Source organism: Aedes aegypti, unplaced genomic scaffold, assembly GCF_002204515.2.
Source record: "Aedes aegypti strain LVP_AGWG unplaced genomic scaffold, AaegL5.0 Primary Assembly AGWG_AaegL5_hic_scaff_97_PBJ_arrow, whole genome shotgun sequence".
Taxonomy (NCBI): Eukaryota; Metazoa; Arthropoda; class Insecta; order Diptera; family Culicidae; genus Aedes; species Aedes aegypti.
The window spans coordinates 88691-102164 of record NW_018736689.1 but is presented as its reverse complement, the minus strand read 5'-3'; the positions used below and the strand labels follow the sequence as shown (position 1 = coordinate 102164).

Genomic DNA, 13474 nt, shown 5'->3' with positions numbered 1-13474 from the left:
GAGGAAAATTCTGCTAAAAGTGAACTTTTTCAAAACAACTCTTATTGATTGGAATATTTATCAACAACTCTTTGTTAAGTAAAATCATCCTAAATAACTCTTTGCTCCATCGCCAAACCAAACCATTTCATTGAATTCTTCAAGTACAAGAATATGAATGGTAAGGAGAGGCAGATGGTGTATATTTCGCTGGTGTTAGTTTCCAACAGGTCGCCGGTTGGCGCTGACTACTAATCCGTCCACTGAATGATTTTCAGTTGTTGCTTTCGCTTCGTTACTCTCTGGTTCCGTTCGCTACTCGCACACTGCTGTGGCTTTCACGCGCTCTTCTTTGCTGCTCCGCTGCTTGATCCGTTCGTTATGCCGTTCGATTTGTGAATGAGCTGGGAGCAGAACAACCAGTGGTTTTATTTGCTCGAGCTCCGTTCACCGATGGCGAGTGGTGGGGTTCTCGCTTGGTTGTTTCGTCACTCCGTTCGCTACTCGCACGCGATTGGTTATTGCTTTCGCGCTATTTTCGTTGATGGTTCTTCGCTGAGAAAAAGTAAGAGGTTGTTTCCGAGATACGACCGCCAAGTTGACGTTGGATAACGTTAGCTTCTTCTATTTCCTAGCTTGAGACCGTCACGAAATTATGAAAGAATTCTACTGCTAAAAATCTAATCAATTGTCACACTATTTGTTGCATGTCCATTCTCACTTATTATGGACATTGTGTGTTATTATTTGGTTGGTCCAGTTAACAGTTCAACACCGATAGAACTGGTTGATGGAAGAAGAAACATGAGCGTTAACACTTACTCTCCAAACAAATATTCCGGTTGAACGTTAGGTCCTCACATGACCCACTTAGATTGGTTGCTCTAGTGGGTTCCGAAGCCAGTTTGAGGTACTTCTCCAGTGCCTATTGGCATGGTCTCCTTTTGATACTCGAAGAATTTCCGCGCCATGAAGAACTTCGTCTGCTTCGTAGTGGTATCTGGGGACGGACGGCAACTTCAACATCGATTTGAGCAAAGAGGAGAACATGGAGTTCGCGGACTTAAAGGAAAAGTACCCCAACCTCAAACTGACTTCGGATCCCACTAAAGCAAGACCATTACTACGACGATGGCTCGTATCAATCGGACTGCCCATAAGTCCACTGGAGGAAAGGCTCCTCGCAAGCAGCTGGCTACGAAAGCCGCTCGCAAGAGCACCACAACCACCGGAGGAGGCGAGAAGCCGCATTGCTATCTGCCGGGAATGGTTGCTCTGCGTGAGATTCGTCGTTACCAGATATCGACGGAGCTGCTGATCCGCAAGTGCCTGGTTTGTAGTTCAGGACTTCAAGACGGATCTGCGATTCCAGAGCTCGGCCGTCACGGCTCTGCAGGAAGCGAGCGAGGCATATCTGGTCGGTCTGTTTGTGGATACCAACCTGTGCGCAATCCACGCCAAGCGTGCCGAAGGACAGCCAGCTGGCTCGTCATATTCGTGGCGCTTAAATTGAATTACAGCACGATTTCAAACAAAACGACCCTTTTTAGTACTACAACAATGCGTTCCACGTAAAAGAGTTACAACAAGAGACATTTCATTTAATTATAAATTATAATTTCGGTTGATTTGTTTTCAAAGGAGAGAAATGCCAAACGAAGTTTTACCTAGGTTTCCGTCGCTCGGGTCGGGCGGCGGTAGCACTTTCATACCAAATCAAAACATCAACAAATCTGTTGCCGATTAGTTTTAGCTCTTTGTTCGAAAAGTTGATACTGATCGCTCTAGCATGCATGTAAAAAGCGACGATTATAATCGTTATAATTATAACGGAATTATTTAATCATCGCTAAATGCGAGGCAAACCGGGATGGATTCTACATTCTAGTGTCGTCCGCAATTTATCCGACTCATGCCCACAGGGGAATTTATTTCTTGGCACTGTGATTCTCGAAAAGCATTATTTGGCCCTGATCACCAATCACCAATAATGTCGCTCGTCACTATAGAAAATTCTCATAACTCTTTCAAAATGAAATTGTCGTCCTGAAAAGGACGGTTAGGGGTAGTCACCTTAGATCGAACTGGGTTTTCATTCCATTGTAAAACAGAAACACACCAAAAGATTACCGAAGAAGATTCAATTAAAATGCGGTCGGTAATTGTATGCTTCCTTGTCCATCCTTCGTTTCTATGGTTTGCTCATTCGATAGCTAGATTGTGACGAATATGTAAAAATTATTCCAATAGGAGTCCTTCTCCGGTTGCTGGTCGACGATTGACTGATGCGCGCGTCGCTGATTGGACTTTGGCTGGCTTCGACTGAACACGATAGAATAAAGAGGAGCAAGAAGCAGACCGAAAGGGGCGTTTCCCTTTGAATGACGAAAGTGGCTAAGATATCGCTCAATGATGTCTGTGTCAGAAATACACAAGAAAAATGTGCTTTTCTATGGAAATAAGACATACCTTGATATTTCCCAATTTTTCAATAGTTTAGTCATAAAAATCTATAGTTTTCATTGTTAGAGTAGATCCGTAGAAAGATTTCCAATCGATTGGTGCAAGAAGCTTGAAATTATATCCGGGCGTTTGTAAGTTATTAACAGTCAAAATCTAACCACTTTTCGTGACGCGAGCGATTTTTCGTTTTTAGAAATTGTACCCCAGTATGTTGACGTAAGACGTTATCCAACGTCAAAAAAACTGCAACTCTTTTGATTTTTCATGCAAAATGACCAACTTTGATAAACCATATCTCAGTTATTTATGGACCGATTTGAATGAAATTTTCACAGAATATCAGACATAACTTAATTTTAACATATATTTTTGAGTGTTTTTCCAATCACACGTTGAAAAGCAGTAACGGTTTGACTAAAGTGGATTTTTTATAATTGACATAACTAAACATACTGAAGGAATAGCTTCATGGTATCTTCAGCAAAGTTGTAGATTTTGACGAGATGAATAAGTTTGCTGAAGACAGTTTTTGTGTAAGGCTATCAGAATTTAAGATAAAAAGTTTTAAATTTTTCGTCGACAATTACAGTTTACTTATAAACTTGTAATTGGAAAAATTATTCAAAAATATATGTTAAAACTCAAGTTACATCTGATGTTCTGTGAATGTTTCATTCGAAAATATTTCCATAAATAACTGAGATCTAACTTACCAAAGTTGGTCATTTTGTATGGAAAATTGAAAAAGTTGCAAATGCATGTGAATAAGTTGGGGCCTTCCTTAGCCGAGTGGTTACTAACTACTGGTTAGAGTACGCGGCTACAAAGCAAAGCCATACTGAAGATGTCTGGGTTCGATTCCCGGTCGGTCCAGGATATTTTCGTAATGGAAATTTTCTTGACTTCCCTGGGCATAGAGTATAATCGTACCTGCCACACGATATACGAATGCAAAAATGAAAACTTTGGCAAAGAAAGCTCTCAGTTAATAACTGTGGAAGTGCCATAAGAACACTAAGCTGAGAAGCAGGCTCTGTCCCAGTGAGGTCGTTAATGCCAAGAAGAAGAAGAAGAAGAAGAAGAAGATGTGAATAAGTTCTCAGTTTATTCGACAAACCAGCTAAATATTTCATGGGTGCACAACAGCAACAGGGTAGCGGATCACAGCGATTTAGTTGAAATCTGGAAACGTAGCTCAATCCTGAGCGATTTCACAAACCAGATTCTGGATTAACAGCTCAGCAGGCTTCTAGCAGCGAGGTACTTCTCGCTAAGCAAGTTCGGAGGAGCTCTTACCAGCTCGAAAGCGGAAATGGAATGAAACTGAATCCAACGAAGGCAGTATGTTTTATAACCTTGGAATAGCAGATGATGCTCCTCCCTTTTGTGCTCTTCGCTTTCTGATCGACCAGTCTGGGAAATGAGTATGTGCTAATAATGTGTTGGGCTTGGAATTACTTGAAAATTGTGGAGAATACTAATACGTGACAAATTGGTCGAACATGAATTGTTGGAATGATTGGCATTCCCTAAATATTCAATACGAGCTATTGATAATCAATAGTTTTCTTTATTATGACGGTAAATTTCTGATCCATGGGTGCCAAAATTATTACAATTGTTCAATGAGAATGTCTTTTCAAAAGCATTCTAAATATGTCGCAATTTTGTTACATGGGATAATTTTGCTAATCAAAGTGTTCCCATAAAATATGGAACATAAAAGGCGCTGTTAGAAAAGCCACTCTATTTTACAATCGTTGTGGAATGTTGAGCACTCACCCCGACGGCACTGCAGCAGCGTCCGCGAGTACAATCTCAAATGGTTGAATCATAAATTATTCATGACAAATGAAATTTTGTATGAAGCCGTGAAATTGATTTAGGAATATTAGAAGTTATAAATAAAGTCGGAAATATTTCTCTTTTAACTCTTTTCCACAAATTTGATGGCTCTGAAAAGAACCGATGGCTTTGTTAGCTTCTATGTTGTTACGGATAAATAACACTGCTCGGACCAACAAAACTCAGGGGGCTTCTGGTATTTGCTCCTAACGGGATTGCTGCTTGACCACCAATGATGATTTCATCACGAGTCGAAATTTTGAAGCGCGGGTCAACAGCTCCTCGGCCGATGAAATTTGCGGCGGCGATGACGATGGCTGGGTGAACGCAAACAAGCGGTGAACCACAAAGCGAGAATGACACGCCTGACCGTGTTCACAGTTCGACCGCAAATTCACCTGTGGACTGCTTCCTCTTCTTCTTCTAGGCGACGGCAGCGGTGATGGCTTTAGCTTCGGACGGCATCTTCTCTCGCTCGCTCGACACGGGGGCGTCCTTCGCTATCGATGTCTGTGCCTGAGAAGCACGCCCGGTCAGAGCAAGCCGATCTATCGGCTGCTGAGATGCGAGCCAATCGGAGAGTGAAAAGCAAATGATGTCAAATTTTCTCTAGCCACCCCTATTTATAGATTTGCTTGAAATCAACGTTCTATTTTAAAACAGTTATTAAACTATTTGGACAGGCATGTGGGATTCAGTAAGTAAACGACATGAAGCTTTGATGTCTTATCTTTCGATTGAGGTGCTAATCAAGAAATTTCGTTAAGCCAGCGAAAAGTTATAAACGTTTAAAATATTTCATGCCAGCGTAACGCTCTTGGTTTTGAAATTCCAATTTCACTCCTGTATAGAGAAGAAAGACGTACTTCTACGTCAAAAGTTTTGAATTTTTCGTCGAAAATTACAGTTTAGTCAAACCGTTATTACTTCTAAACTTGTGATTGGAAAAATTATTCAAAAATATATGTTAAAACACAAGTTACATCTGATGTTCTGTGAAAGTTTCATTCGAAAATATTTCCATAAATAACTGAGGTCTAACTTACCAAAGTTGGTCATTTTGTATGGAAAATTGAAAAAGTTTCAAATGCATGTGAATAAGTTGGGGCCTTCCTTAGCCGAGTGGTTAGAGTCCGCGGCTACAAAGCAAAGCCATGCTGAAGGTGTCTGGGTTCGATTCCCGGACGGTTCAGGATCTTTTCGTAATGGAAATTTTCTTGACTTCCCTGGGCATAGAGTATAATCGTACCTGCCACACGATATACGAATGCAAAAATGGAAACTTTGGCAAAGAAAGCTCTCAGTTAATAACTGTGGAAGTGCTCATAAGAACACTAAGCTGAGAAGCAGGCCCTGTCCCAGTGAGGACGTTAATGCCAAGAAGAAGAAGAAGAAGAAGATGTGAATAAGTTCTCAGTTTATTCGACAAACCAGCTTAATATTTCATGGGTGCACAACAGCACCAGGGTAGCGGATCACAGGGATTTAGTTGAAATCTGGAAACGTAGCTCAATTTTGAAATCTTGAGCGATTTCACAAACCAGATTCTGGATTAACAGCTCAGCAGGCTTCTAGCAGCGAGGTACTTCTCGCTAAGCAAGAGCTCTTACCAGCTCGGAAGCGGAAATGGAAAGAAACTGAATCCAACGAAGGCAGCATGTTTTATAACCTTGGTATAGCAGATGATGCTCCTCCCTTTTGTGCTCTTCGCTTTCTGATCGACCAATCTGGGAAATGGGTATGTGCTAATAATGTGTTGGGCTGGGAATTACTTGAAAATTGTGGAGAATACTAATACGTCAGAAATTGGTCGAACATGAATTGTTGGAATGATTGGCATTCCCTAAATATTCTATACGAGCTATTGATAATCAATAGTTTTCTTTATTATGACGGTAAATTTCGGATCCATGGGTGCCAAAATTATTACAATTGTTCAATGAGAATGTCTTATCAAAAACATTCTAAATATGTCGCAATTTTGTTACACGGGATAATTTTCCTAATCAAAGTGTTCCCATAAAATATGGAACATAAAAGGCGCTGTTGGAAAAGCCACTCTATTTTACAATCGTTGTGAAATGTTGAGCACTCACCCGACGGCACTGTAGCAGCGTCCGCGAGTACAATCTAAAATGGTTGAGTCATAAATTATTAATGACACATGAAATTTTGTATGAAGCCGTGAAATTGATTTAGGAATATTAGAAGTTATAAATAAAGTCGGAAATATTTCTCTTTTAACTCTTTTCCACAAATTTGATGGCTCTGAAAAGAACCGATGGCTTTGTTAGCTTCGATGTTGTTACGGATAAATAACACTGCTCGGACCAGCAAAACTCAGGGGGCTTCTGGTATTTGCTCCTAACAGGATTGCTTCTTGACCACCAATGATGATTTCATCACGAGTCGAAATTTTGAAGCGCGGGTCAACAGCTCCTCGGTCGATGAAATTTGCGGCGGCGATGACGATGGCTGGGTGAACGCAAACAAGCGGTGAACCACAAAGCGAGAATGACTCGCCCGACCGTGTTCACAGTTCGACCGCAATTTCTCCTGTGGACTGCTTCTCTTCTTCTTCTAGGCGGTGGCAGCGGTGATGGCTTTAGCTTCGGACGGCATCTTCTCTCGCTCGCTCGACAGTTTGATTTGAGCGAAGCAAGACAAACGGGGGCGTCCTTCGCTATCGATGTCTGTGCCTGAGAAGCACGCCCGGTCAGAGCAAGCCGATCTGTCGCCTGCTGTGATGCGAGCCAATCGGAGAGTGAAAAGCAAATGACGTCAAATTTTCTCTAGCCACCCCTATTTATAGATTTGCTTGAAATCAACGTTCTATTTTAAAACAGTTAATATACTATTTGGACAGGTATGTGGGATTCAGTAAGTAAACGACATGAAGCTTTGATGTCTTATCTTTCGATTGAGGTGCTAATCAAGAAATTCCATTAAGCCAGCGAAAAGTTATAAACGTTTAAAATATTTCATGCCAACGTAACGCTCTTGGTTTTGAAATTCCAATTTCACTCCTGTATAGAGAAGAAAGACGTACTTCTACGTCAAAACTATCAAAGTTACCCCGTTTTACGGTACCCAGTAAACACAAACTCGTATACGATAGCGCATAAGAGTACAAATTTGGAGGCGATATACGTACATGCGCCATAAGGCTGCATGCAAGATGTGCGTATATCGCCTCCACATTTGTTCTCTTATACCCCATCATATACGATGGTGTGTTTACTGGGTAATGACTCATCTCGTCAAAAGTACGTATCATAATTTATTGATGGAACATTTCCAAAGCATGAGTTGCGCTTCTCCTTCTTATATTCATGACCCAACGAAAATCAAGGTTCTTGGCAAAATACAGGAGGCTTCAATGTGCTCTTATACTGACGGCAATCAACCGAACGGTTCTATCGATCGATGACTGAAATGGCTTGCTCAATTTTCACCACCTAATTAAATTTCAATCTTGTCGCTCCCTTGCGACGCCTATGCACCTATTCGTTTCCATCATTTGCTTCTATAGACTCCCTTTACCTTTGAGTCGCATGACCGATATAGCCATAAAACAATAATAATTTAAAAACAATCACGGTCGAAACCTTCTCCTATAGTCAACAAAAGGTTAATAAAATCTTAGATTTGTGTTACCACATTAGGATGATAGTGTTGTCTAATAACACAGAACACCTAGATATAAGAAATAATGAATGTAATGTTTGGAATTATACTAACAAAGAAATTAAAAAAAAAATCGTTTCTTCACTTTCACACTCGCGGCACGATATGACTAAAGAGGGTGCCATTTTAGACGCACTTCGCAACTAAGATGCTCTCGCCTTGGGTTTTTAAATGAAACGATGCTTGAAAATCGAAATAATATGCACAAAATCGTTGTGCAAACACAAAAATTACTGGATTGCGGATGATTTTTAATCTAAAAACTTGGATTTTCCCGAGAGTCCAGCTCATTCAAATTTATAGTAAGATTAAATATTTTTTTACAAAAACATTCCCCAAGATCGTAGCAACATAGTGATTTCATTTTTAAAATCTCTATCCGTTAAATTATAAAAACAATCAAAACGTGCGTCAAAGTCGTGTTTTTCCTGTTTTTTCGGCTCGGCGATGAATCTCCCCACTAAGGCTATAATTATTTCAGATTGGAATATTACAACAACATAATAACCACATGCTCAACGAAATAAGACCAGAGCATAAATTTAGGCGATTTTAATAAAATTATAACCGATGTCCTCTACTTCTGAAATTATATCTCTACTAGGACGGAGTCTGATACTTAACATTCCTCCATCAATGTTGTCATTTTGCAGTTAAGCATAGACATTATCAATCTTTGCAAGATTATGCATAACTTTCCGCTTTAAAGTTTCGTTGGAACATAGCTAGCCACGTGTCATGACCACATTATTTCATCTCCACAGTTGTAAAAACTCATTCATATGAAGAGGCATATCTCTGTTGTTCGTATGGCATTATTCTGATCGTTAGAGTAGTTCGATACCTATGAACGTATGCTTACGTCTCGCGAAATGTTTCCTTCATGTGTGTGGTTCTTTAAACGAACACTAGCGTGTAATATAATCATTTATAGGATTATTTTGATTGTTATTGCAATGTACAATAGCGGAATTGTACTGGAATCCGAATTTCACAACATTCAATCAGTTGTAATCGTGAATGCGCAGATTTAGACACACGTAAAGCATCTATTTTTCAGCTTTTCAACTTCATTTCTCAGGAATTTCCTTGGAGCAGTCTTCAAAAGTTTATCCTGTAAAACAGATCTCTGTTTGCCTCGAACATGAGAAGCCAATTGTGAAGGATGAACTAAACTAGCTTACTCAACGTGGCTAGCAACGTTCCAACACAATTTTAAAGCGAAAAGCTATGTACCGTAAAATCGGGTGTAATTGATCAGAAGGGTGAAATTGATCATCGTATCACACAATTTAGTTTATTCGTAATGGAGCACAAATATCAATGTAAGCTGAAGTAAACGAACGTTGCTTGTCGTAACTATTGTCGAATTGTGTGTTGTGATGTTTTTTGCGTTAAAGAATGTTTATTTCTATGAAAATAACGTAAAACTTCAAAATCATGCACGGTGCAGTATTGACAAACACCTATGAACTTCTATTTATAAGCAAGGATTTGAACATGGTATAAACCTGAAAGTTTGTGAGGATGCATGAGAGATATCCCCAAACCAGATTTCATCACCGAAACTCGTACCAATTTGCTCATATGGTTGAAATAATTGAATTTCTGTTACATATCATTGAATTCCTAAAGAAATTGCATACATTTAGGCGTTTTCCGCGTAATTCTTGAAATTTAACTATTCGTTATTTATGTAAATATTGCATTGTTAAGAATTTTACAAGCATATTCGGATTCAGGGAGCTCAAATTTATCATATAGAGTTGTTTTGGAAACTAACAATAATGGCATTGACAAGTGATCAATTTCACCCCGAAATGAGATCCTCTGATTTTTTTATTTTAGAGGTATTTGTTAACACTAAAATGACATTTGTTAGAAAATGTCGGTACATAAGTCGATGAGGCTCACCTTCGTACTTGTTTTCCTGCATTTAGTTGTTTGGGCATTGTCAACATTTTAGAACAGACTATTTCGTAAATGACTTCTGATTTGCTTATTTCCGTCGCACTGCCGTTTGAAACCTTAGGACAGATTTCCGTATCGATTTCCGCGATACAGTTATCCAGATGCCGCAGCAATCGAGCTTTCGAACCCGCATCGGTGAGTGTGGGTACACTTGGCAGTGGTGGAGGTTCTGGTGTAGCCAAGTACCGTGCCACTTCCCGGGCGCAGTCGGTGTAGCCTGCGCGGGTATTTGTCGATGGCCGGGTTGTCCAGGTTTCCGATGTCGCTGGAAATGCCTTACCGTGAGCTCCGTATGTCGGCCTTTTCTAGCTTGGATATGCTTGGTTTGTCCATCGGCCGGATTTAGTTTTCACCGTAGATTCTAGTAATGAAGGGCTTTGAGGATTGCCAAACTCTGATTGATTCGAGCCCGCCTACGCTTCTCCATGAGTGGTTTGTTTGTGCGCTTCAGAGGGTCTTGTGATGTGATTAAACCTGCCGCTGTGTTTCCGTTCTGTAGATGTGCGTCTAGTTTTCGACGACAACGCTGTTCGCACTTAGCTCTGGATAAACGAGAATATCACAATAGTCAACAATTTAGAAGCTTCATCATTTAATCCACAACTTACCACTTCCGTGTTTATGCCCCTTGTAATCTTATCCTTTTTTGCAGTCATTGTACGTTTGCTGGTAATAAGGGTGAAATAAAAAATCTAATTCCTTCGCAGAAAGCCAGCGTGTAACGGTGTAAGGTCATTCATTCGGTACAATTGTAGCTGAGATCGGTTTCAGGATGAAGATGTTATCTGAAACAAAGTATAAGAGAAGAATTATTTAGTTATTGAAGTTTGTTACATGTCGCAGTGTATAATAAATTGGCATAGTGACTTTCTCGAATCAGACGTCCTTCAGTATATTTCAGCTTATATTCTACCAGATTTTGTCATTGTTCATTGTGTCATAGGGTGTACGTTCGTTTCCCATTTCATTCCTTGAAACTTAATTTTTCGTTGAGGATGGGCCCTGGTATAGTCGTTAGAAACACACGCCTTCCAAAAGCGAACGGTCTTTTTAAGCAGGCACTGTATATCAAGATGCAGATCAACTGCCTGCTAGAGGCGGAATTTCGACTTTATTAGACATTTAGTACATCGCCCTGTTACTATATAAATGCTTTACCAAGAGTCGATGTAACGAATATTAAGAATAACAGTTTCTGAGAAAACACTTATACACTCAGAATCTTGCCAATATTTGGGCCTGTTTTTTTGCGAAAATTTCATAGTTAAGGGGTCGTCCATTTCTTGCGTAAAATAAGGGAGGGGAGGGGGGGTTTAGATTTCTTACGCGCCAAACAATTTATATTTAATTTCACACAAAAAATCTTACCATGAGGGGAGGAGGGTTGGAAAACTTGTCAAAATGGTCTTACGTAAATTAATGGACAGGCCCTTATGTGGAATCTTATGCGGATTTTCGTTGATGTTGTTTAAATATGAAGATTTCCTTGGCTTACTCATGCTGAGCTTGGAGGTGATCAGATTCCGTTCGAGCCACTGACGGTTTCATCCTGAAGTTATCATACAAAGGACAGGCGTGTTTTGTCCTGGGAGAGGAACCAGGCTCCGGCTGGATTTCTTAAAATTGACGATAAGTTTAAGTTTCAATAGTGTTTTGTTAGTGGACACTTTGCCCCAATATTGGCTGATTTCTTGATGACAACCCAATGAATTCTCGACGCATTTAATTTCTGTTGATTTTCCTGACAATATTTAATGGATTAGTATTAATTCTTGGTTAATATCAGACGTAACCCTCGATATATTCTGACAAGATTATCTTTTTTATTTTTCGTGAGATATCTTGTAGTTTTTTTTTCTTGTGGAGATGTTTGGTATGCTTCGGGATAACTTTTTCAAATTCCGAGGATACATTTGAATTGTTTGACAAGTTTTGCGCTGAATATGTTTTAAATTTTTGACAGAAATACCTCGTTTTATTTTTTTTTGATAAATTATTTAATTTATTTGTTTTATTTTTCAGAAATTTCTCAAACTGCAGCTTTTGGATTTTCAATACTTTTCATCTGAAAATTAATGCTAGAAATTTTCGAAATTTTCAACATTATGACTTACTACAAATAATTCTCACAAGTCTTTTAGTTTCATATAGTTACAAGCATGGTTACAAGTTTATTTTAAAAACTGTTAAATATAGTTTTTTTTTCAATTTTCGCAACATTCAAATGGTAAATGCAAGACTCTTAAAAAGTTGAAAAATAGCATTTTGTCGATTTTTTGTTTTTGGTGAAAGTAGGTACAATAAATTGTGAACATTTTGATGGATTAAAGACTTGAAGATACTATGGATGGGCCCAGATAGCCGTAGCGGTAAACGCGCAGCTGTTCAGCAAGACCAAGCTAAGAGTCGTGGGTTCGAATCCCACCGGTCGAGGATCTTTTCGGGTTGGAAATTTTCTCGACTTCCCAGGGCATAGAGTATCTTCGTACCTGCCACACAGTATACGCATGCAAAAATGGTCATTGGCACAGTAAGCTCTCAGTTAATAACTGTGGAAGTGCTTATAAGAACACTAAGCGGGAAACAGGCCCTGTTCCAATGGGGACGTAATGCCAAAGAATGTGTTTAAGGTGATTATGGAACGAAGCCACACCTCAAATTTTCAAGAGCACAAGACTTGAGAACCAAACAGCGCTCCGCGTTGAAAATCTATCCCATTGGTAACCCCCAGCAAGCAAGCAATTTGATTGGTTTTTCAACGTGAACTGTTGTCAGATTCTCTCGTCTTGTGCACTTTGAAAATTCATAGTTTGGCTTCGTTTTATAATCACCTTAAGAAAATATCGCCTAAGATGACCCATGCTTTATTGACCAAAAATGAACCTCAATGCGCAAGAAGGGTGGAAGTATACTTCTTATATTGTAGTTAATGTTTTAAAAACCTTTTATTTAGAAATAAATACAGTTAACTCTTCCTTACTCGATATTCCGTACTCGATATGGAGTTAGAGAACCATAAAGAAAGTTGGTTTTCATGGCTCCTCGATGGTCCCTTGGATCGCATTTGCACTGGTTTTGTGTTCTATAACTCGATTACCTCCCTAACTCGATGGTCCCTTCAATATCGAGTTATGGAGAGTTGACTGTATAAGCGTTTTATACTTCAGTCAACTTTCCATAACTGGATATTGAAAGGATTATCGAGTAGGGAGATATCGAGATAAAGAACATAAAACCAGTGCAAATGCGATCCGATGCGAAGAGTATACTTACGCCCTGTGAAGTCAAGAAAAAAAAAATGGGGGGTCCCGTGGCGTAGTTGGCTACACGTTCGCTTTGATAAGGCGGATGGTCATGGTTCGATTCCCAGCCCCCCAACAAAAAACCGCCCAGTTGCTCAATGATCCATAATATTGAGCGATGATGGAGCCCACATCTATCCTCAACTGTGGCCGGAGAGCGACTGAGGCAAATTGACCCTCTTCGCAGTATTCCTGCACACGATTGGATATACACGGTACAACAAACC

General features: G+C 39.7%; 1 protein-coding gene across 1 annotated transcript; it reads left to right on the top strand.

Moving 5' to 3' along the window:
- The first annotated feature begins 1110 nt into the window (after positions 1 to 1110).
- Positions 1111 to 1492, top strand: LOC110681471 (histone H3.3 type 2-like). Its single transcript, XM_021857237.1, has 2 exons — positions 1111 to 1311; positions 1376 to 1492. The coding sequence occupies exons 1-2, from the start codon at positions 1111 to 1113 to the stop codon at positions 1490 to 1492; spliced, it is 318 nt and encodes a 105-aa protein (XP_021712929.1).
- The last annotated feature ends 11982 nt before the right edge of the window (positions 1493 to 13474 follow it).

Bases quoted from the DNA above. Each gene is read 5' to 3' on its own strand.
- LOC110681471 (XM_021857237.1), top strand. From the start codon at position 1,111: ATGGCTCGTATCAATCGGACTGCCCATAAGTCCACTGGAGGAAAGGCT. The intron at 1,312-1,375 runs GTTTGTAGTTCA...ACGGCTCTGCAG, and splicing joins TGCTGATCCGCAAGTGCCTG to GAAGCGAGCGAGGCATATCT.